At 38.0% G+C, this 26,131-nt stretch overlaps 1 protein-coding gene across 3 annotated transcripts in view; it reads right to left on the bottom strand.

Annotated features, from left to right (window-relative positions):
* ube2f (ubiquitin-conjugating enzyme E2F (putative)) overlaps nt 1-26,131 on the bottom strand; it is a 52,929-nt gene that overhangs the window by 14,783 nt on the left and 12,015 nt on the right. For 2 of the 3 annotated variants that reach the window (XM_042494619.2, XM_042494618.2), the window contains 5 exons: nt 17,958-18,025; nt 13,767-13,837; nt 13,418-13,475; nt 6,805-6,837; nt 4,148-4,210 (listed from right to left, as the gene is read on the bottom strand). In XM_042494619.2, the coding sequence (XP_042350553.1) occupies nt 4,148-4,210; nt 6,805-6,837; nt 13,418-13,475; nt 13,767-13,837; nt 17,958-18,025 (293 nt within the window). Of the gene's footprint in view, nt 1-2,202; nt 3,077-4,147; nt 4,211-6,804; nt 6,838-13,417; nt 13,476-13,766; nt 13,838-17,957; nt 18,026-26,131 lie in introns of those variants that run through there. The other variant, XM_088083017.1, reaches the window with a different exon arrangement.

Raw genomic sequence — 26,131 nt, 5'->3', positions numbered from 1 at the left:
TTTTAGATGGATTTGTGAGGATGCTGCATTCTGTACATTAACAGCTGTTGATTAGGTACATTATTGGTACACTACCTGCCCTGTTGACTTTGGATGCTATAAAGCTGCAAACATCAACCAAAGCTTTCCATCCAGCCCGCAGATTATTATTATTTAATTCAGAGATATTAGGAGGTAAAACATGCATTATAGTATTTAGGATATGTAGTATTTTTTCTTCCTATACTGAAGCAACCTTCAGAACAATTGAGACAGAAATCATTTTAAAATTGAGTAAAATATGTCCGTATGACTTGCAGGTACAAAAGACTTTCTAAATCCATTTACTAGTTCATTATTAGCGGCAGCTTAACAATTCTGCTTTTCCATCCTGCCAAATCCAATTGCTTTTCTCTTCATACCAGATAGACCATCACTTTATACTTGGGATTAATCCTTCTCCTATCTTATGCTCATTCTCAACAGCCTGTTTCATCAGGAATTACATACCATCTAGGAAGTTTAAGAAAAACGTCCTCAAACATCCTACCAGCAGTTCTGAAGATAAAGATTGTTAAAGGCCACTTGCAGTGCTTTGTACTATTGCCTATTGCATGCAATATAATAATCTTATTTTAAAATTGCATTTAATAATGCTTTTGGTTTCTATTCGGTCATTGCATACAATGTAATACAAACTGTATAGAAAAAAAACAGTATGTGTATAAAGTAGTGACTGAGCATACTCAGGCAGAAGGAAAAGCTTACATATGAAATCAGTCACACTTGTAACCCTGAAAAATAATGTTGCAAACCATTCTTTAAAAAAACAACCGAGTTACACATTTTCAATATTATATCATCTTTGTTTTCACATTTTAACAAAAACAAACAAAACACATCTCATTTTCAACCCCTTTTTAGCTTTTGATACAGAGAAAATACACAAGCCTCTCAAATCACATTTGCTCTGGAAGTAACTTTGTTTTTGCTCTAAAAAAAAATCATTTGCATTATTTTGTAATTTTCCAAATCATTCAATTTCATAGCTTTGGATTTTAAAAACAGTGTGTGATCATAGTAACCGGCCTTATTAATGTTTTTGTAGTGAAACTATTGAATTTGTTGTTGCTTTATAGGTTGACCCCAACAATTCCACACAATAAGACATATTCATTAATATTATCTGCAACCATTAAAAAAAACGCCAATACAGATAACTGGCAAAATACCAAATACTGGCCACGATAATCGGCGACTCCTAGTGTCGACTCTAGCGTATAGTGGTGGACTGTCTAGTATTAAGTCAAAAGGGTTTTTTACAACATGCACTTCGAACGCGATGTGAAATCGATGTGTTATCTTTTTTTGAATTCTCAAATAAAGCTTGTCCAAATTTTTAACTGCATTGCATGAGTATTTCAGGTCTTCACAAAAGGGAACTGAAACATGAGTAAAACCTCAGACACCTTGCAGACTACTTGAGTACTTGGGTATGTTAAAATGACCACTATAGTATTATAAACTTATCAGGCTCGGAGTTTTTGTCCCTTTAGTTTGCATCTAAGGCAATTAATGGAATAAGCAAAGGACAGCCACATTAGTTAGGTGACGGTCAGCTGACACTATGGTTTCCTAACAGCGAAAAAAAAAGAAGCCAGCACCTCTGCCTGAACAGGTGTCTGGAAATAAATGTAGAGCAGTGTGCCTTATGTTTTATGTAAAACCCAAAATCTCTGACCGGGTGCTGCTAATCCATTTGCATGTGATCCTGGACCCGAGAAGTATGCATACGGGATACATAACAGACACATAATGGTTGACAATAATGAACTTATGAATCATTGTGATTCTGCGCCTCTGACAGGTGTAGAAGTAAGCCAGGTAATTTATGAATCTATTAAATGTAATGCAGTGCAATGAGGGATTGCTAATAGTCTATGTGCCAGTAGTAGTGCCTCTGATATTCAGTTCATGATATTTCAAACTCAATATTTTTTTTATCCCCAATCCTAACCAGCGAAATGTCTGAGTCTCTGGCTCACTAATAAGTTACCTGGGTTTTTAACACCAAAAACACAGACTATATTGTATTTCCTTCATTTAAAGGCTCCAAATTGTTTCTCTCTCCCTCTGCAACTGAGACTACTGACAATCTAAAGAATCATATTCCCTGCAACACACCAGCAATCATTTCTTCCACACTCGCTAGTCTTTCTTTCCCCCCTATAAAAACACACACACAAACTCTTTCACATCTAATGGGGTCACATTGCAACTATTATCACGCACCACTGGGCACATCCCAATGCATGATGGGAGAGGGTACGTTCAAAGTGCCAAAGGTCAAATGTCGTACTTTAAAATGCTTTCAGCCTCGCCTCAACTAACAACTAGCACCCTGGTCGGCAGGCTCCCTGCTGACTTACATTAGCGGTTTGCCATCCAGGGAAAGCAATTACTGTAAGCAAAACACCGTGAACATCAGTTTCTCCACACTTTCTGACACTGCCTGATGTGCCGATAAACCACTGAATGGCAGAGTTCATGTCTGAGATAGAAGTGAATGGCAGTGTGCAAATGGGGATAGATAGGGGGAATAAGTTAAGAATCAATTAGCCAGGGTTACTATCTTTTAGAAACATCTTGAATATTTGTATTGCTTAGAGCAACACTGGCGTCCAACCGATCCCACTGCAGTTCAACGTCTTTGTGTGAGTGAAAAATGCCGCATGATAAGGCCAAGATCGCTCGTATGCCTCCACCAACCTGTCAAGTTGCAGTTTGCATCCAACTCATAGAATAAACACTTTTTGGGGGGTGAAATGGAAGTTATGATACTGACATGTTGCTATGATTTTAGTAACTAATTTCCAGGAAGAAACATGCTATCTCCACTTTTAAACTATTTTTACAGCAGTACAGAGATCCTTTTCACATAGTACAGTTACAATCACCTGAATGTCAGTATCAGCAAAACGAGCCAGTTTGTGGTGGACTACCAGAGAAACAAATAGAGGACATTGCTTCACATATGGATGTTGATTCAAAGAAGCAACAAATTGAAAATATGGATTCTTCACACACTTCTTCCCACCTGCAGCACAGAAGATATATACAATCATCAAGGTGTGCACCCAAGATTAGCGTCACAAATTAAAATATCTAACCAAATGTCTCCCATTCTGTTCCTGAGTTGTTGAATAATGACCAAAATCTGTTTTTGTAGAACATTATGATGTCATAGTGAATTTGAACTATAATCTTTTTTGGTTTTAAAATTACATCACTTCATCGGCTTATCCTATTAAATATTTATTTTAAATTTAAATTTTGTCTTGTATGCATTCTTGAGTTATGGCCAAAAACATGTTTACATGACCTTTGACCACCAAATTCTAATCAGGTCTTTCTTGAGTCCAGGTGGATGTTTGTGCCAAATTTAAAGAAATTCAATTGGGAAATTCCTGAGATACTGTGTTCATAAGAATGAGACAATAGATAGACAGATGTACAACCTGAAAATATAATGCTTCTGGCCAGGGCTGTCGCCGGCACAGAGGCATAGAAACACATATAAACCCACAAGGGCATGCATTTGTGCACTGACATTAAACCACACAAACAAATTCAAATCACTAAGGAGGATTGGTGTGAATCAAGACAGTTTAGGGAGCTGATTCGATTTACAAATTCTAGAGCCTGCTGTTGAGGCACAATATTACTTAGTTGTGCATGAACAAGTATGAGTTTTAAGAAGCACCATCTGCACCTGATTCCATGCACACAGTTCTTGAATATGATGTAACAGCCATTCTCTGCTCAGAGAGGCTGCTATGTGCTCTTTTAAGGCACTCTCACCTGAATATCACATAATCCTGCAAAGAGCAAGCAGTGCGCACAGGGCGTCACCGAAAACTGCAGCAGGAAATGCCGTTTCTGTAGCAGCCGTACATCTTGTCCAAATACATTTTCTATGCAGGCTGCCAAAAGAAGCTTGGATGTGAATATGGAGACTATAAGCACATCTGAGACACTATGGGGAGGCTTCCCAAGTGAATCGTCTGCAGGTCAATGATTAAAGTCATCGTTTGCACTGAATTTATGGCGGATGATAAAACAGAATTAAAGATACAATCTGCCTGAATGTGTCAGTAAAAAACCTCACCTTGTCTCTCAGATGATGTTCTGCTGCATCGATGTTCAAAGGGTCATCAAAGTTCAACAGGTCCTGGAGCAAAGACAAAGACAGAGGCAACATGAGGGGTATCAAGGTAGAGAAGTCAAAAGCAGCAAAGTTAAAGAAGAGTGTGAACATGAGTCAAGAAACAAGTGATTGATCATGGCCACAAGATCTAAAATGTTTGGTGATCTTATTATAGAACTTTTCAGGGTTCAGTACTTCTATCTGAGGGTCACATTTTGCTTCCCTATAAAAAAGAAAAAAGCTGCTGAGTGAGATATTGCCCACTTCAGCAATATGTGCCATTTGCAATGTCACCCTGTATTCTGCAACTGCGACAAACAAAACATCATAATTATGCTATTGCCATAGAGATGCCATGCACAACAAGTGAGGCAAGATCCGGAACGTTATCAAAGAGATAAAATGAAGAATGGCCTGAGAGGTTGTTTCCTGATTAGGAGGAAAGATTTAGGGCATGACCACACATCAATGCGGATTACCATCACCATTATCATTATAAACACAGTGCTGACCTCCGGGGAAGTGTGGAAACTTTCAAGATGCAACCAAAGATTTATGCAAGCTTGCAATTAGCAAAGTAATTTGGACTAGACAAAGGCATCTGATTCTTTTAAGCTGCTTACTTACTGCTTGCTTTGGCATCCAAAATGTTTGAAGGTATACTGCAGGAATTCAAAATTGGCCCCTTCTCCCTACACTGCTTGTTGATACACTATGAATGTCACTTTCAGTTCACTTTGCTTTCAAAGGGCCGAAACTCCTCAAATGGTAACTAAACCATTAATTTGAAAGAAAAAAAAAAAAGTCTGTGTTGTAAATGATTTGACCTTTATTTTTTGTTGGCTTTGCTGACAAAAAGAGACAGCCAGACAGCCCCGTTAACATGTGGAAACATGCCCACTACCCAGCCTCTGATCTCCACTGATCCTTGGCTGCTCTGCGCTGCCCATCACTCATATGACACCCGTTCAGCTGGTAACCCCGTCCCATCCAAAGGCAGAACATATTTCTATGGGAACATTATGTCCACCTTCCTGTTGCCCCCCTGCTCACCCTATGAATAAGTAGTTTCATGCTGACCACAAAATCCCCTTTAGGATATAGGACTTTGACACCACTAGCTGTAGTGACACTGCCAACAGTGATAACACAGGTAACAGTGATAACATGTCACATCAACAATGCTAAAAGGGGTTTTACAGCTTAAACTTGTGTGTTTACTCACAGGGTGTTCTGGGGGGCAACCACAGGGTGGACACAATGTTATCCAGCAACGCTTTAGGGTCGGCACGGCATTACTGGCGAAACATGGCCAAACATGCGGCTCTGCTAGCTAGCTAGCTCCTACCAGACCCAGGTGGGCTGCAGCGCAGTATACTGAAAAGAAACATAATAAGCCTAGAGACCCACATGTGTAATTTGTCAGAAATTCTCTCAAAGGTCAACCAGTTACTGACTTAACCACTGACTTTCCTAACGTAAGTAACTTGTTAACCACTGACATCCCCACCATACATAACCAGTTAACCACTGACATCCCTTACATACATACTAACTGGTTAACCATTGACATCCCTAACATATATTATCGGTTAACCATTGACATCCCTAACATACATAACCGGTTAACCATTGGCATCCCTAACATATGTAACTGGTTAATGGTTAACCACTTATACCCCTTGTGTAGACTGCAAGCTACTATTGTAAGAATATTACATTTGCTGTACTGAAAAAGCCAATACTGAGAATGAGAATGCTTTATATGTCATTGTAGACAGAGCATACAACAAAATTATGACTAACTAAGCAAATTGCTGGCACCTGGCCGTCCATCATTAAACAGACCTGACAAAGGGACTCATCAATCAACTATCTTTCTCCAGAACTGCTTAATGAACCATTAAAAATTTAACATATCCTCCATTAGTCTGATTTTTTCAACTGCATGTTGCATTTATAGTCACAGAATTAGATCTCTTTAAGCCTTCCTACAATTTAATATTCTTCTGCACGATTAAACACAATGTTTTTCCCCAACCATAACTCAAAACCGGATTAGCTTGCTTCAATTTCTGAAAAATTAGTAATGAATTACTGTCTCTCCTGCCACAAGAGGACATCCATAACCTGCTGGGAATGCACCACCCCAAGCATAATGTGCAATCAAATTTCCTTAATTTTATTTCCCTATCATCTAAAAACGTTCTTCATACTGAGAAAGATAATTTCCCCCAGGTCAAAAATTATGGTCTTTTTACAGCTGTACAGAAAGATAAAAAACAGCCTTGGTTCATCTGATCTGGGTTTGGACTTATGTCATTGCTATAACCTACAAACAGTATGCGACTTAAAAAAAAAAAACTTCAACAGTGTAGATTTATATGCTCCAAGCCTGAACTGTAAATTAGTTCAATCATGTTTGTTAAAGAAGTGAAATATCTGGTCACAGCTTTCTTTATTTTACTACAGATTTTAGGGGACAGACATGTACAGAAATAACCATTTATTTTTCTAAAACTATTCATGTGCTGGCCATTTATCCAGTTACTATGACAAATTAACAAAACATATTTGTAGGTAGTTTATTTTTGGTAAGCAAAACAAGCAAAACTCACCGTAAACAAGGAATTCAATCCCCAGACAACGTCCTAGGAGAAAAGAATTTTAAAAAAGGTTAGGTTTAAATATAAATGAACAAATACACTCATGTTAAAGTCCAGTACAATTAGACCAGAAGTTAAAACAGTGCATGTTAAAATATGTACTATAACACAAAGAATGTACATGTACATGTACACAAGGGATGTTCCTATAATGTTTCCTTCCCCAATCCCTTTTTTTTAAAACCCTGGACTCACATAATCTTGTCACTCGTTCACAGAATAGGTTATTGCTCTAACATTCCCTTAATCAGAATTGAACTAAGAAAAATATTGCTCTTCACAAAGCAATTTATACATTGTATAATATGCAAAAAAACCTTAAACTTGGATACCGCCACTATTTAAATGCCTTATTTCAGAACTTACTTTAATTGATTGTAAATGGTTTCAACTATACAACTATCTATACCTTAGCATGTTAAAAATCCTGTGTTTAAATATTTCATTAATATATATTGTTTTTATTGTTTGTTGTTTTGTCACATTTTACATATACTTTAACTGGCTTGTATACTGTTTATCTGTTCATCATTTTTAGGTTTGATTAATGATTGTTTTTATGTCCGCCTCTTGCTCAGCATCATTGAAAGAGGGGTCTTCCTAGATTAAGTCTGAAATGAAGGTTTTAATAAATGAAAACTTGACTCCTCTAATATTTAGCGTCCACCGATGATGCCAACATTTATTTTAACTGGCTGTATATAATGAGTTCTAAAATGCCTGGATCAGGACTGACCCCAATCTTGTGAATAAATTTAGAACACCCCCTACATATGAAAGGGTAACTTTACAGACAGTAATTCAGCTGAAGCTAATTCAGATGGATAATGAGGGAGATGCTATTTTTGCCTTACATCAGAACACAGGACATTTTTCTGGGGCCTCAGAAAGAATGTGCGGAGTGGAGTGATAGGCAGTTTACTTGGCAATTTAATACCTTATATTATCATAAATTCCTTTCCGTCTTATGACTAAAAGAAAGATCTATTCTTTCACAAATCAACCACAAGCATTACAAGGCTTCATGGCAATGACAAAGAACTTCTTAGTTACAACATGTCTTTGTTTTTGTTTTGTTTTTTAAATAAATGTGCAGTCATACATCATACAGAAACTTCTGTGCACCATTATATAGCTTAGTAGCAGTATTTCAAATGTTGATCATCTGAGAAAAAAATCCACTTACAGATAGTCACCTCTAGCTACCTCTCTTACAGGAATCAGGCCACCAGTGTGCATAACCTAACACTTAAAGCTGAACCACAACCTAATAACAAATAAAACCCTCACATCTATGGTACATATATACACATATACACACACATTTTATGTTTGATTTTCAAGAACTGTCCTGATTGCAAATGCAAGCTTTTTGACTTTCAGTCTTTATGATGGCAACCACAACATTCAGTACAAATATCATTCGGCATTAAACTTCACAAGAATTTGCAGAATTTCTTTCCTTTGAGTCAAAGCAGTAACACAGCAGTACAAAAGATACAAGTTTGAAATCGCCCAATCCCTGAATCTCCTGTCAGCAGGAGCCATGGGTCTCTTTAATGTACCACGGCAACATGCAGGGTACAACTCTACAGTAGGTCTGGCAGCAGCTATAGGCTGTGGGGTTCTGTGCATGGAAAAACAAAGGCGGCATCATAATTGCCTTTTTTTACGGAGGCTTATGACTTTCATTATCCTCAGCTTTCCACTTGCAAGAATAGTCGAGTGAAATCTAAGAAAGCAGTGGCAAGGCAACAGAATATAACCGAGCACTGGAAGATATCACAACAGACCAACAAATAAGGGAAGCTTTACTTCACTGGGAGCTGCTGCAAACATATTTTAGCTGGTCCGCTGATCTTTAATTTCAAATTAATGCTTTCAGGGATAACACTCAGTTGTCTTTTAATAATTCAAGACACGTGTACTTTTCTTATTTACAATAATGAAATAAAGTTTTGAACCAGGCTGAACTAATCACTAATACCAATTTATAGCTTTTTCTCTGTCCCGGTCTTCCTTGTGCCATATTGATAGGTTAATTTGCTAACTCAAAAAAAAAAAATGTATTGATCACTGGTGAACTAAAACTAAACTATCCCAAGTTATTATTTGAGCCAGTCTGTTAGAGGTTTCACTTCTAAAGGCTGTGGTATACTATTTTCAAAACTCAATTTAATGTACTTTAATCGGTGATGAATTCAATGAATGCACTGATGTACTCACTGCACCTGGAGGTCTTTCCATCCACGCAGAAGATGGTTTGTGAGATGCAGTGAAATGGTTGATCTCATAAATAATGATTGAACTAAAAACAGAGACAAAAGGAGCTATTTTTTCTGTACTGTCTGATTTGTGTATACTTTATTTCGTCACTTTTCCAGTGTAACAGACTAAGATCTAAGCCTCTTTTACAAAGCCTGTTCGAGACGAAAATATCATGCCAACTCGTCATTCAGTATAAAAAGGTATGATGGCGAAATGGGGGACAGAGTTGTCTTGCCTTTGAATCGCCACAGGAGGTAATAACAGAACTCAATTGAGGTCTGTGAAAAGGGACATCTGGCAGGACGGGACCAAATGCAGGACGGGTGTGATGTTTTGACAACGTGTTATGCATATGATCCATCACAGGAAATTTAAATAGCAGCTAGTAGCAGTTAGCAGGCAACTGAAAGAAGAAGAATAGCAGCTGAAAATGTCCACAAACTGGTAAATGTTTGTTATTGCCATTGTATGCCACTGTTATTGTTTAAAAAGGGCTTGTGACACCACCTCTCTTTTGGTTATGACTGTACAATGTTGCCATCTTAACTGCCTGTTTTATAAGGGAATATAAAGCAGTTAAACAAAAACAGATAAAAATCAGGGGAAATGAAATACTTCTGCGAAAAAAGCAAAGCCCAAAGCAACAAAGTGGGGAGTTCGACATGACTGCATTGTTGTTGTTGATGTAATTTTGTTGATTTTACCATATAAACTATTATTGCAAAGATATTCTCTGTGCATGTGAGTGTGTGTGTGTGTGTGTCTGTGTGTCTGTGTGTGTGTGTGGGCTGAAGTGGAGAAGAGTGGTGACCAGTGAAGAGGGACATCATCACCCACTCAAAAACTAACACAATCCTTTCTGACTCACAGCTTTTGCACTTACTTTTTCTCACAAATTTTTGTGCACTCAGTGACACACATGGACCCAAACCCACTGCACTCGTGCATATGACCACATCTACATCTGCATTTAAGTAAACAACAACTGACTGCATTGAAACTTGGACCAAAATCAAAAAACAAATTACCATCAACTGTCAGACACAGGTCAGGGATGCAAATAGATGGCCATGAAAAAAAGCACGATAACCAAATAATCACATCTATGGGCTCCATCAAATGGCGACACTTTCAAGCAGAGGTGAACTCCATATGACTAAGCAAAAGAAAGCTTCCCGTTACAGTCCTAGGCTCACCATCACTGCTCATAGTTCCAGACAGACAACCATTAAAAACTGCAAAATAAGTACAACATTTTTAGATTATCTTATCAACTTACTCACAGCTAGATGTCTGCGACTACTTGCAGACATCATGCCATGACGATCCACTGTATCTATTCAAGGTGCAGAATTGCTTTGTTGCACCAGAAATTTGGCAGCAGAGGAGGTGAAAATATCTCAACTCTCTTCTCTACACGTTTACCGTGAGCACATACAGTAGCTTCAATTAATGCATTTGTGCAGTAAAACGTTGCACAAATACATTCATGCAAATTACATGAAAGCTGCATTGCCAGTAATAGTTTTTCTTAAGTCGGACTACGTGCTCAGTGGTTATTATTTCTATAATGAACACAAACACAGAAAGAGATAAGCACATATTCTGTATGCAAAGCTGTTTTCCTGCAGTGACTTCTTGGAATTGAGACCAAAGACGAAAAGAATTCAAGACAAGAATACAGAGCTGAGACTGGAATATTTTATAAAGGACAAGGTATTTGTTTGTACTTCAGAGCAGTTGTATTGTTTGAAAAATTATATTTATACCATGTATGTGTATGCACACACGCAGGCACCCATGCATACACAAACACACACACACACACACACATACACACGCACACACCTACCCATGAAAATAATCAGGAGAAGGTAGATGAAATACAGGTTTCTGTGTATGCATATTTGTTATGTACAACACATCTGCTCCAAATCTCACTGCAAAAACTGAGTATGATCACACCTTGGTTTCAGACAGTAAATAGCTGATGAGCTGGCATCTATATGCATGTCACAACTTCCACCACGCCGGCTACATAAGGTGTCTGGCGGAAAAGAAAAACGATTTCCACATTGTCTTTCTTTCTACTGTGCAGTACAAAACAAATAAGAGAATGCAATATAACTACTATGAAGAGAGATCTTTACCATTTGTTCTGGCAAAATAAAGTAAAGAGGTCTTTCTTATTCTGCTAATGTGTGCAGAAAACAACAACTTAGAATACCTAAAAACTAGCAAGAGAATCTATAGAGATTGAACAAATCCTGGTAATAACTTCAAAGGCAGTCTTTGTAGGACACTTCAGAAAATTCACTGGATGACCCTCTAGTTGGGCAATATTAAAAAAAACCTACTGGCAATATATTGTTATATATTTTAAGAATTACATACAATACTGTCATCAAAAACAAAAAAAGTCTGAAGAGAGAGCTGCACAATGCACATACATATAAATAGATATGGACTGGAGAAACATCTGTTGTAACAGATCGCCCCAGTAATGAGTCCTACACCCCAGAAATGAGTCAGCATTTTAGGACTTCCAATACCTTGATCTCAAACTCACAAACAATGTTTTATTTTTTTGGGGGGGGGGGTTGTTAGTTGGCTGAAATAGTCTATATTAACACAAAATTATAAGACTCGTGTTGTTGTACAACATTAAATGATATAGTACACAGCCCACTCGTAGACTCTAATGCTAATATGATTTTAAAAAAGGCGGCCGCTCAAAAGTGACTAAAGGAGATGACAGAACGTCATCACACCGAGCACGGCTTCACAGCCTCATTGTGGTAGGGATGTTAAGTTACGCCACTAAAATTAGCTTTTACCTGAGGCATCATTTGGGCTTCAATAATCCTAAAAGTGGTGTTAATATATGAGGATTATCTTGCTGAACAAAACTTGTAAGTATCATAAATTCTGGTGTGCCATAGAGCTTATTTTCTGCAATAATCCAAAATTGAGTGGAAAAAATCCCATAGGCTTTTTGATGAGACTACGTGGCCAAAAGAGTGGCCCCAATGTGAAGGCAGTTCGTGCTATTTTTAATTACATGTCGAGATCAAATAATCATATTAATCAACTGAAATAATTATTTTTATTTAATAACACATATGTTAGCATTGATGTACAGAATGAGGACAATATAGATTTAGGCATATATTTTCTTGTATCAAAAGAAGTAAGGTTTTGCAGTAATGACTGAATGAGCAAAGGAATACTATGTTTTCAGATTAGCAATACATTACTTTTAAAATATTACCATAACTGTCATTTGCCTGTTTGTTACAGGCAAATAGTGGCAATAACAAAAACATGACGTACTGTAGCTGCCTTTGAAAAACAAGCCTGTGCTCAGTGGGACACACTTTATGGCCCCACTGACCTGTGTTATCACCATAACAACTATTGCCATTTTCTTTTGTCCCATTCAAACGGCCATTAAAAATAGTCCAGTGTTCTTTCTATTCATTCTGTTTGTGTGGGTGAAGCTTATAGAAGGCAGCAGTAAAAGAAAATAAAGAGACTAAATCTAGCGCAAAAATTCATAACAGCCGTTGGATAATTGAAAACACTTCTGGTACTGTGGACACATGATGACCATTATCGCGGCAGACAAATATCGTTTTGAATGATAATCTTGTCATATCCCCCAAGACAACCCTCTTATCTGGAACTGGAGGAAGGAGGGCCATCCAATGCCTCTGAGAAAGTCCCTGCCCCTCCACTTCTAAAAATCAACTGCACCAAATATGCATACATTTACATATTTTCATAAATCCAGCCTTGTGTCCCTGCAGAGCAGCACAGGTAAGCCTTGACTGGGTCAGAGGGTTTAAGTCAGAATTAAACATGGGAGGCAGAGCTTAACCATACAACTGCATTCATTTCCACACCACCATCAAAGATAATTTCAGTCAAATCTTGAATTGGTATAACAGGGGGCGTCCTTGCTTTTAAACTTCAGTAACTGTTTCTAAACAGCTTGCAGAAAGTGCTTCATTGAGTGAAGGGTAAAGCAAAAGAAGTCAAGGCACACTTTTATATGCAGCTGAGAAGCTTCTCATTGTGAAGTTTACCTGGCTGAGCAAAAGCATATTATTGTGTCCTGTGATAATTCCGATGCAGCTCGTAGCAATATTAGCTATTAGTGTAAGAAGGTAAAAAAGTGGCTGAATATATTTGACTAAAAATGTTACTTTTCTAAATACCAAAAACCAGAGTCCTACAAGAGTAAAATTTCCTTGAATGAAAAGCACGTTCTCTTAAATAAATGCATTTGATTTACCTTTAATGTTCTAGTGGGGGCCCAGCCAGTGCCATCAATAGAGTGTTCCCGCAATAAGCTGAAATAAAACAAACAAAACAAATAAGTCATTTACAATAATTTCATGTTATTTGACACTTGACGCATTGTATGTTGTTGCCCTCACACAATGCCAAAGGTGTTGTCAAATATTACAACCTCCACTGTTGTATAAAATCTCAATCGCTGCCCATTAAATTTTAGAGACTGCATGGTAAGAATGGTGGTGGATTTTTTTTTTTATTGGATGTTTAGATCAATTCCTAAGCAGGAAGAACAATAATGAAACACAACTTAAATATGACTTGAGGGAAGGTGAAGGCAAAATTACCTCAAGCAGATCTCTCCATTCTCTGTGATGTTCGGATGCCATATTCTGGTCAGACATCTCACTTTAGGAGGCTGGAGATTAACAAAGAGCAAGAAAAGGGAGAGAGGGAAAAATACTGTTTTTTAATTTCTTTATGATTTAATTTCTTTCAGACAATCTTTTAATGACCAACAAAAACAATGCTGTCATCAGTGACCCCATTACCCATTGTTGGGTTTCGTTTGGGGGGGGGGGGCTCAGCGGGCCTTACGTATGCTGTAAGGCCCGCTGAGGCAAATTGTGATTTGTGATAATGGGCTTTATAAATAAAATTGAAATTGAAATTGAATGGATAAAGACAAATAACTTCTACTATTACACAAATGTTATAATAACCACTCAAATTTGTTGTGGTTTTGTGAGCTACTTACAAATGTACTTTTTTGGTTAAAACAGCCTTTTACTATTAATATAAAGGTTCACAATCATCAGATGAATATAGGATCCTCAATGACTCTCCAAGGTTATTTTTTGCCTTCTTTATAGATAATTTGTAAAATACTCTCTAAACCAATTCATTTGTGTTTCCAATTTGCTTATGCTATTTATTGCATTTTAGGATCATGGGTATGCCTGCCAGTGCGCGGTTTCCTTTTATAAATCCTAAATCAACGTTGAAAATGTCCCCATGTTAATCAGCCTTACATTCTGCCCTAAAGGCCCACATTTAACCATAAATGGTCCGTGGAAAGCACCTCATGGATGTTTTTGTGCCTTCTGATCAATGATTCTTTATGGTAAATCATGGCAACAACAGAGTGCCACTGCAGTATTTTACACCTTTTAAAAAACGATCGCAGCAATTAATGGTATCCCCTTTGGGGGATGTGAGAAAGAGCTGATGAAATATTGAGCAGAATATAAACTGAGAATGCAGTTGGCTTATCATTTTTACAGTTGAGGGTTGCTTATGAATACTGCTTTTGTAGGTTTATAATAACGTGGATCTATAAGTAACTTATGATACAAAGTGATATTCATTTTATGTTTAATGATTCCTCTTACATTTAGCTTTGGGTAAAGGAAGTGGGTGCCAATGTGGTACCTCCCATACTGAATCATGATTTTGGTGCCTCATTTCTGTGCCAGATTGTGTGCATAGTTTGGCCAAGAGCGAAAGAGAGAGAGCGCGTGTGTGCCAATGACGGTGACATTGAGGCTGCAGTTACTTCAAAACTGTTAAGAGGTCATATATTCAGTTTCAAGCTCAATTTTGCCTTTGCAATTAAAAAAAAATGGAAAAAAAACATTCTTTTACTTTTACATTGACTGTCATTGTGTGCTTCATTTTGAAAAAAAAGTATCTGTTCAGGCATTGTAGGATTCTGTTTTATTTTTATTTTACTTTTATTTAGCCTTTATTTAACCAGGTGGGTCCCACTGAGATACAAAGACCTCTTTTTCAAGGGAAGCCTGGCCAAGAAAGCAGCCTAAGAAATATAAAAGTTGCAACAAATAAAGACGAACACCAACTCACGCAACAAAACAAACAGATACATACTAGTTAAAAGCAACAGGATTAAGACTCAGGATTTACATTAAAACAAGTGCGATATGTAGCTGCTTCAAAGTTTCTCACTCTGTTTTTAAAAGTTTCAAGGGTGGTGAGTTCCTTTAAATTCAACGTGTTCTGCAGTAAGTTCCAGGCAGCTGTTTTAAAAGTATCCTTTTGGCACCAGTATTAGAAAAAAATAACAAATAATGCCCAACCCTACTCACATTTATTTCTACAGGCTGGCTTCAATTTATCGCCTTAACATCTGTGTCACCGATTTCCCATCTCCAGAATGTTAATACACGTAGGTGACAGTTTCCATACATTCTCCCCCTTTATGTTTATATATCACAACTTTTGCGTGGGAAGTGGCGTACCTTTCCTTCAGGCCTCATTTTGTGCATATGCAATGGTTATAAATGAGAACGCAGGTCACTGGTCACTGGGTCTATCCAATTGCACACAGAACCATTTTGGTCTTTGGCTGTCGATAAGGGCTTATAATAGCCTAATAATTAACTAAGAAGGACAGACTGATTTGCATTTACGATTTGGTCAGGTGATGTCAGGCTACTGAAACCAATTTAACTATTTACAAGATAACAATTATTAAAGACATCATAAGAAAAATGGAAATTCAAATTTGATTTTTAACAGTCTAGTGTAGATAGAAATGGATAATTCTAAGGTAAAGAAAACAACCATTCTCAGTTTCATGTGATTATACACTAATGAAAACTAAGGTTTGAATATAATATTATATTTCTGTCAACATGTCCCCCTAAATCCTACACACTGAACCTTTAAGGGATATCATTCTCTACAGAAGTAAAAGGGATTTTCAGTGTGCACATAATTTCAGTCATTTCAATTCTGTTAGGCACATATATCCAATCTCTCCTCAGGTATTAATTACAGTCCAAAGTACCTGTTCGGCTGCACACCTGTTGTTTTTTCAGATTACCTCTGAGTCATTACTCATTGGTGGTATTGAATTTCATCAGCTCTGAGAACTCAACCAGTTTTTGGTTAATTTGATGGACAGAAATCCATTAACATTACTGCTCCAACCTAAAGCCTGTTATGTATGAAGAGAAATAAATAAAACTTAGTTCAGAGAGTAAACGATGAGGCCACTATAATGTGAGCTATAGATAAGATTTCAGGCTGTAGACTGCCTTTGTCAGCTGATGTTTTTTACGTGTAGGGAAATGTGTTTTGTGAGATGAACCTCTAATAATTACTCTCCATAGAGGATTCAACAGGATTCACTCCTCTGATGTGCTTTACCACTGCAGTGCAATTTAAAGTTATAGTTTGTCATTTATGAAGTGGGACTGTACGAGATACTTATGTGTCTGTGTATTAAATATAGTAGCTGGCGATCGGCACGCTGCCTGTTTGCAGCAACAGAGGGGGCACACACCCTACAAGGGTTGATATCAAAACGTGTTTAAGCCACTTTAAAAAAGACCTACCTAAAAGATCTATATCAGTCTAGGTGGATATTATATTTAGAGTATTTTTATTGCTTTACTTCGCCGTGACATTGCTTTTTCCTTTGGCACTACATTTCTCATCCGCCGCTCGTCAGCTCTTAGGATCAGAAATTGATGTTAGAGGCTGTTACGAGATTCGACTGAAAACTTCATATTGAAAACACGCTCAATAAAGCATCCACTTAAACTGACACTGTATTTTTTAGGTAGGCGTTTTTTTAAGTGGCTAAAACACATTTTGATATCAGGCCCTCTATACAGCAGAGTCATGCTAAGCTGTCGGGTGCTCACCCCATCTGTTTCTCCAAACTGGGAGCGTGCCAGCCGCCAGCTACTGTATTTAATACACTGACTATACATAAGTGTCTCATACAGTCCCTCTTCAACAATCCCAAACTATCCCTTTAACCCCATTATGGATTTAACGTGACACAGAGGTAATATACTGATGAGAAACTCTTTCAAACTGCTCTCCCCAGATATCTGTCACATGAGCAATTGTCTACTTGAATGCCACAAGGCCCAACTTTATGAATCCATTAACCTTTCATGATTGAATGTTTATTATTTATCATTCTGTGGCAGGTGTCATAAAACTGCTACAGATGGCTGCCTGCAGAGGAAACCATGTGTGTGTTTGTGTGCACGCGTGTGTGTGTGTGTTAAGATACAAGGCATACATACTTCTGCAGCAGACACAAAACTGATTCACACACAAACAAGCACACACCAGCACAGTAAGATAAAGCTTGTGTAACAAAAAGAAATAAAGGGGCAGACAAAGAAGGAGATGAGCAGAGTAACTTTAACACTCAAAGTCCTGGTGGAAAAAATGATGCAGTATGCTGCAGACCCAGAGAATAAAAAAAATCTATAGTAGTACCTTGATAATCCTTTCTGAATTTTTTGGGAGGAAGTAGCAGTTGATAATTTGAAGACATCACGCACACAACCACATGACAGAACAGAGCAGACCACAATCTGACAGCAAATCTGGAGGGGTTGTTATTTTAACAAGTAAAAACAGGAAGCTACCTACTAATGCTGAAAACACAAATACACAGGCAGGCAGGTACACACACACATACACACACACACAAGCAGACACACAAAATACACTTTTTAGATCAAACAGAAAAATATAACTGGAACACTCACCACCATGTTATAGGCTTCGGGGACATCTATTTCAAACTGAAACTTTCCACTTTGGTAGTAACCCTCGTCTGGAAGAAGATGGAGGAAAAAGAAAGAGAAAAAGGGTTTTCAGTATAGAGCATGTGTTTTATGACCAACATCAACTTAAAAGTTCCTGCAGAAAGAAGGCCTTCAATCATCGTCACAGACTGTTGGTATGTCAGCATATCGTCATGGCTTTCTGAATTAGGCGATCGACAGCTAACCTCCCACTTTAACAAGCTAATCTTTATCTCAAAGATCTAAACCTGACATTGTTTTCTTTTAAAAAATAACCAAAGAAGCAGCAATCTACATATCTATTAACCAAATAATAGATAAGTAGATTTTCCACTTGAATTTCATGATCCCACGCCAGGCATCCTTAAACATGAGACTCCCTTCTATGAAAAACAAAAGTGAAAACCATGATCTTCAATATCCCCTTTTCACCAAATCAGCTCTGGTTCTTAAACTGGTTCTGTTAAGAACTCTTGGAATCTCTGTGTTTGCTCGCAAAACAGCCAAAGTTTCCATATGTTTTGAGCAGAACAACTAATTAAAATATGCGTCATCGATGGAAGGCAAACGCACTATGCACAACTGTAGCAAAAAGTAGCAAAATCTCGGATCACAATGATAACCTGCAAGCTTTTGTCCTGTTAACACAAATATTGTTTTTTACTCTAAACACAAGAATGCACCAAATAATAATGAGACCGCTACACATTCTGTTTTCCCTCTGATGATATCTCACATGAATGCTATCGTTGCCCTCTAAATCCTGACTTTCCAACCTGTAGAATATGAAACTGTTCTTGTCACGGTGCATACTCAAGCTCAAGAAAAAACTGCTGGTTTTTTTTGTTTCAGCTGGAAACCAAGTTTTTGGGTTTGCAAGTCATTTATGTTTGGTTGGAATGGTCCGAATGGTTAAAACTGGGTGCTGGAACCAGAACAGAACTCATTCCCATGTTGGTGGAAAGGGCCTGGAAGTTAGGTGAGAGAAGGTCATACACACATGACTAAAAATGGCACTGCATTTCAAAATGGAAGGGACTGTGTTAGTGTGTTGCTAAATCCAATTATTAAACCATCTCTACGACTGCGAGATTAACATTAGAATTATACAATTGATTTTGGAACGATCTCAGTTTCAAAGTCTTCTGACCAGAATGTGGACTGGCATGTATTTTACATGGTCAAATGCAGTACACTACCAGGTGATGCTGCACTGCAAATAAAAGTTAAGCCAGGTTATACCAGTTTTCCTGATGGATCATTTTTGTTATCAGAGCCTTCCCCTACCAATGTAGAGGTCTCACTGAATTGAAGGAGTTTGTGTCTGAACTCTATGTGACAGCCTAAATCGACCAGGTTGGCCGAGATCAATAAATCTGTGACAGGGTAGTAATTAAGAGGAAGAGTTTCCCAGAGAAATTATCACAGGGGAATAAAAGCCTTACGCTTCGTGTGACCTTTCCGCCTGACCACATTCTGTAGGTCAAACATAACACCACCTTAATCCTCCCTCTCCATCTCTTAATGGCAGACAGCACACACAAACAACACATTACACTTAACACAGTCATTAGACACAGACTAATGTAAATCGAGCTTTGCACACACATGCAGGCAGAAAACACGCATTACAAGATCACTAATACACACAGGCAACATTTGTACCTTTCTAAGCTTTCCAATCAATGTCACCCAACTCTCTCTCCATCTCCCCACCCCACTCTCCCCATCTCTCGCCACATGCCGCCTTTAAAGCCAATTAAAGGCTCACTCAGGACAGGATTTGTTTCAGAGCTCTCTTTAATTAGTTGAATAACATTTTCGCTTCTGCTGTGATTTTATGGGGCCATGTGGTCGGAAAATGACAGGCATAAAAACAGCTTTCAGGGATCAGAGGAGCCGAGGGTGGAAAGGACAGCCAGATTTGGACAGAAAAAAATACTGTGGAGCTTGTTTGAGCTCACACAGGTGGACTAACATTCTTGGCAACTTGTGACTGAATTAAAAGTAAGCGAGATTAAAAGCAAAGGAAAGTCCTTGATAAATAAGCCATTTAATGATCTAGCATGATTGTGCACTCAAGGGTTTCCCACACATCCATTTATTTTTGACAGCCTGCCACGATTAACACATCTGCCACCACATACTGATTTTATATTTTAGAGCTGGGCCATTGATTAGGAGCACTATCGAAATATATATCCTATTCAGTAATGCAGTTTTATCACACTCCTGGTGCACAGGGAGCAACAGGACTTAAGGCGCAGGGAAAGTGAAACTAAATCCTTCACTGCGCTTGGTGGAAAAGTGTGCTTTCACTCACTTCTTCAGCTGCTGCCCCTCTCATCCACCAATCTGATCAGCTCTGATCAGATAGACAGATCAATTATTTATCCTATGACGCAAACTCCTCAAACTGCTGCTGAGAAAAAAGAATGAACTCAGAGAGTTCACTCGTGCTGCATTCATGGACCCACACAAAAGTCCTTCTTTGGAGAGAGGACATAGAATGATTAGTCCCCCAATCCCAACATCAACTATCACCACAGATAGATTAAAATTCTATTGGAAAAACTGCACTCTTAAATGTAGGGCTGCACCCAGCTCATAATTAGGCCAGTCTAATTGGATTTGGCTGTTCAATATGCATTTTCAATGACTTGTTTTGTTTTCCATACAAAGTTTTAAAGTTTGAACAGGCTGTAAGAGACATTCAGTGTGAAATCTGCATTTACGTAATAAAGTAAACAAGCTAACTGCATTAGCAACGGGTTGTAAATGTGAAACAATTTTGCCAACACTACATACCAGACAAAAGCCAGAGACTGTATTATATTAAGTTGCTGTGAGCTGTAAATTCACCAATTCTATGCAGAAGGTCTCTCCTCTCTCCACAGCTCCCTGCACCAAAGAGTGGTGTGAAAGTCGAGAGCACCTGCTCTCCAGCAAAATCTGGGGACCAAAAAATGGTCAACTTGAAGCAATCTCAGTCAACTGAAGGTCTCCAACTGATGATTCAAATCTTTGACTTTCAAGAGGAAGACCTAACTAAGATACATTTATACAGATTTCAATACTGCTTTTTTAAAGCACATTCAAAATAAAGGCAAACATCTCACTGGCTCTCAGTCTCTACCCCAGTCTGTGTACTCAAACACTGAGCAAATGGAGATAAAGCCTTTGTAAAAGGGCTATCTCAATCTCACCCAGATTCCATTCACTGCAACAAAGACAGAGGTACAATTTAATTAGATCACACAAAGTCTCCCCTGTATTATAAATGAGAGAAGACACAGCGAGAGAAGACACAGCGAGATAAACACAGTGTTAGCGAGAGACACAGCTTGAGCAACTGTCAAATAGAAAAGAGGACAGTGAAAGAAACATGAATGGATGGATAGAGAAAAGTGATAATAAAGGCTAACAAAAAGGATAAAAGGTAACGGAAGGAGGCAAAGAAAGAGAGCGCAACAAACAGTGGCAGTCAGAGCTCATGCATGATTCATGAGTGCCTTCAGTACACTGGAACAGTCTTTACCGTCACAAGACACTGGGCTTGCATACACTCTCACACACAACCTAACAACCAAGCTCCAATTCTTCTGGGAAAAAAAATCTAGATAAAATTTAGAGACTTAAATTGGTTAATGGAAGACTACCCAAAAATGTGCCCAAAAGTGTAAGACCAAAGATTCTCACTGGCTCAGTCTAGGTGTTTAGCGATAGGTAGGGGATGAATAGCTGCTCTGCATTGTTGCAGCCTTTTTAAGCACTCTCAATAAGAACTACTACTAAAATACCCAGGAGGAGGACGAAAGCACAACACACCTGATGTAACTCCAGTTCATGCCCTGCTGTATCCAGAAAAATCCCCACAGTCACATGTCAAGTTACCATGGTTTCCATAACCACGCCATACCCACAGAAGGAATTAGCCATCATACCCAGAGCAATTATAGCATACCATAATTGCAGGGCATGATTGTTGTTGACAGATAATTACAGTCTCTGACAGACCTCCGGAAGACACATCCATAATTGTGAGTCTTGAAAACATCCGATTATTGAAATAAATTGTCATGTGATGAGCTATATAACCCTTTTCCTTTATTTTTTTAAATATTTTTGCACAGATTTTTCCATACTTTAGTTGTGTTCAGGTAGACAAGAGGGTGGAGCAGACATGTGCTGTAGGTCCTTGGTCCCATGGGTACACAGCTCTTGCAAAGATGTAGGTCTCTGCTACAATACTCTCCCTGAATGCATACTTTAAATGCAAGTTGTGCACTATTGAAATCAATGTAATCATTAGAAAAAGTTATCAAATTAACAAAATTAAGGCTTGCTATTACAAAAATTGTACTGAAAGGCAGCTAATTGATAATACAATAAAATGGCACAACCATAATAAAGAGTCCATGATATATTTATCACGTTATCAAAAAACAAAGAAAAATAATAACTTGGCAAAAAGCCCTTTAATAAATAATAGCCTTAAACTGACGTGTTTTCGACATTTTCTCTTTGGGTCTGAGCCTGTCTCTGTGAGTCTGTCCATTTAACTAGTACGACTGCGCCCTCTGCTGTTCAAACAAACAATACAACAATACAGTAAGGGTTTGACATTAAGTTTCTCGAGAAAAAAACAATTCAACAGGAATTTGAAAAATTATTTCAATTCATTACCATTTAGGGACAATTCTAGTTAAGACATTGTTTTATTGCCTGTTTTGCCTGTAGTTGGCCAGCTGTGGATGGATAAAGAAGCATTTTAAGCCGAATCAAGACACCTGCTCGCTATTCCGCTGCGCAGTGCTTTTGCCACAACGTCAGAGATAGAGCATCTTATGGTCGACAAGTCAGGTGCATAGCCTCTGATTGGTCAACAGATTGGACCCATGCATGGACGGCAAACAACAACAATAACCGGTTTCAAGATGGAAAATAGATAAATAATCAAAGAAGTGATTTATCATTCTGGAGTAATTAATTTTACACCGTGATTCAAAGCTGCGTTAAAATTCTCCGAAAGGGATGCAATCGCACTGTAGCCCTTATTGTAACGGCATAACAGTTAATATTAGCTTCTGAAATAAAGTAAGTCTCTTGTATGCATTACATTTTGTCATAGTCCTATGATGGTATCAAGACATTGTTTTTTTTTGTGATACCGTAAAATTCTTCAATTTATCCCTACTGCTTACACACACAACTATACTGTGACATGAGCATGAAGTCACCAAACACACTGCAGTGCAGAGCTGAACTTCTGATGACCACATAGCCTCTGTGTTCTCCTCTTGGCTGTTCTCCAACAAAAAAACAGCACCACCACCAACAAAGCACCAGCCAGCTCCAACACCAGTACAATAACTCAAACCCCAATGTGTATGGTAAATAACCCATCCAGACTATTTAGCCAGCAAAATATCTGTTGTTATTGACTTGACTAGGAAAAAATATGGCCTCTCTCATACACTCAAGTTTTGCAGGTTAGGTTTGCAGGTCTAGAGCACAACAATATGCAATTATGCATATGCAAATCAAGCAGAAACCCTACACATCTGAAATCCAAACACAATGCAATTTGCACGTCACATTTCTTTCATTATTGTATTTTTAAAAATCCAAACAATGACAATGTGAGAACGTGTTCACGCCAAAGTGTTGCTGCTGTCCCCATTCCTCAGAGACACAGGGGTCTGGGGCGACAGGGTCACAGCACATAGCTATTGCATGGGAAAAGGGAACTAAACTAAATAGAGCAACTAAAGAGACATTCCAGCTGATGTGAGCTTGAGAAACACTGCTATTTTGTCAACATTTTCAGTTTATTTTTTAAGTGACAACATTTTTTTTTTTTAAAAAGTAAAGTACAGGAAAGAAGCACTTACATAAGCCTTGAGCTATAAATTCTCCACAAAAGTCAAGATGATTTTACCTTACACTTGGTTGGATATAAGACAAATTAGACAACCTGCATCCTGAGGCAAGTTCCCTTTGCATTTTATAGTTTCCTGACCACTTCCCCTGCAGTGAAAATTAAAGCTACTGTGTGAAGAATGTACCACCAAATAAAGGAAAATTCCTAAATTAAATTTGACAGGACAGTATGAGGACAAAGCACAAGAAAACTAAGGCACCTACGAGTATCATCTTGTATATTACGACGGAGACACACAACCATGACTTCAGGTGATATTTTTGCCTTACTTACTTACTACTCAAATTTCCACTTATAAATCAAGAAATCAGTCAAGAAATGTAGTCAGCAGATTTCATTTGTGTTCATTTCTTCCTTTTTAATATCAGCTGGTAGTAAGTGGGATAAAAGGTCCACAGAAAAATATGTTCACACCTCGACGTCACCCATTTGTTTGTTAAATTTCGTTTGGAAGCCTTGAGTTCAGCATTTTGGCTGTCTCCATTTTGGTTTTTGGTAAACAAGGCGGTAAAATTTAGGCAAGTGGTTGTCACTGTAGAGGAGCGCGGTTTGGATCTGACTGAGAAGCTGAGGACAATATCTGCAGACAGCCCGTCACTCAAAGCAGTCCATCCTTTATTATGAGCAATTTTACGCCTTTATTAAATGTAAATGGGTAATTTTTTAGACATTCAGCCCCTGTTCAGTTTCATACGTTTTCTAACTTTTTATTTTAACATGAATGTCTATGGGGACTGACTGGCTTCTGGAGCGAGCCTCAATAAGTCATTTAAAGAACTGCAGTTTTCTAGACTTCCATGTAGGCTTCCTTTTTCAGTCCCTGGAAGTTGATGCTTGCTCAAGACAAACACGTCATTAGTTAAAGAAACACCTTTAGGCAGGTAGTCCTGTTGCACAGAGAGGCAAATCCCTGCTGTGCTAGATTGACACGGTGAGTCAAACTAAGTAATAGCAAGCTAGAATATGTATGGCAAAGGGTTATGCGACAATGTTTTTGTTCACATGATTATTGATACAGCCATTAGAACTTTGGATCTGGCATTGTATTTTGATAATGTACCATATTAAGTTTGACTCCAGAGTAACATGGTGCACTGGTTGTGGAAAACAATGATAAATAGAGGCCACTGTGTTAAAACATGCATATATTGCCAAGCTTTTAGAAGGGACACAGAAAAGCACACAAGTGGGGGAGAAAAAAAGAGAAAAAAAAGAATAGAGCAAGTGAAAGGAAGTGAGAAGGTCCCAGATGTGTGTGTGTGTGTCTGTGTGTCTGAGAGACAGAGGCTCTGAATAATTGAGCAAGTCTTTCCTCTAAGAGCTCAATCGCCGTATCAACTCCTCTTTAAGAACATGACACCAGCCTTGTCTCTAATTGCTGATCTTTGCTTTTCTCTGCAGATTTTGCTTACAAAGAGCTTTGTGGAAACTATACCGCAGTTACAGTGCTTACTCGGGTGGCAGGGAGACAGATGAATCACAGGCATACACACTCCACATTCACACGCATTTACTTACACTTGCACACATTCACACACTGCCTGGGACAAATTACAAAGGAATTCATCACTTACTAAAACATCATGATACCGTAACACCTTAGTTGATAAAAACCATCATTTTTCTTTTAATGAATGCACACAACTAAATAAGAAACATGCCTAAAATGCAGCATTTAATGCTGCCTTAACACAAAGAACAGGCCTGAAATAAATTCTGTCTAAGCGTAAAAACTTCCAATTCATATGATTAACTATTTGAATAAGGAATAAGTAAATGAGATTCAGAGGGAGCACATTGCAAACTTTCAGTACTTAACACTGCAAATACCAAATATTTTCATAGACAAATATGCTATTGATTACACTAAAGACTAAATAAGCAACCAGATAAAAAGGCTACATAAAACATTTAGTAATACTAACACCTAAAATTGCATATATGTAAAAGTATTTTTTGAATTTTTGAAAAAAAATAAACAATATAACTCAAATTAAGTCCTTGAAACAATAACTTGGCGGTCCCTCTGCAGTAACTCGGATCCCCTCTTGAAGATCCCAAGTTTGGTGAATACAGTGTTAAAATATGAAATGGAATACGATAGAAAAAAGGCCCAAGTTGTAATAATCAGTTAACTTTCTTTTTTTTTTTTTTTACACATGCTGATATATCTTTGCTAAAAGAAGACTCT

The sequence above is a fragment of the Plectropomus leopardus genome, chromosome 10 (assembly GCF_026936395.1).
Source record: "Plectropomus leopardus strain MGB_pleo_1.0 chromosome 10, ASM2693639v1, whole genome shotgun sequence".
NCBI classification, from domain to species: Eukaryota; Metazoa; Chordata; class Actinopteri; order Perciformes; family Serranidae; genus Plectropomus; species Plectropomus leopardus.
The sequence above is the reverse complement of the archived record's forward strand: the minus strand, read 5'-3'. Positions and strand labels throughout refer to the sequence as shown.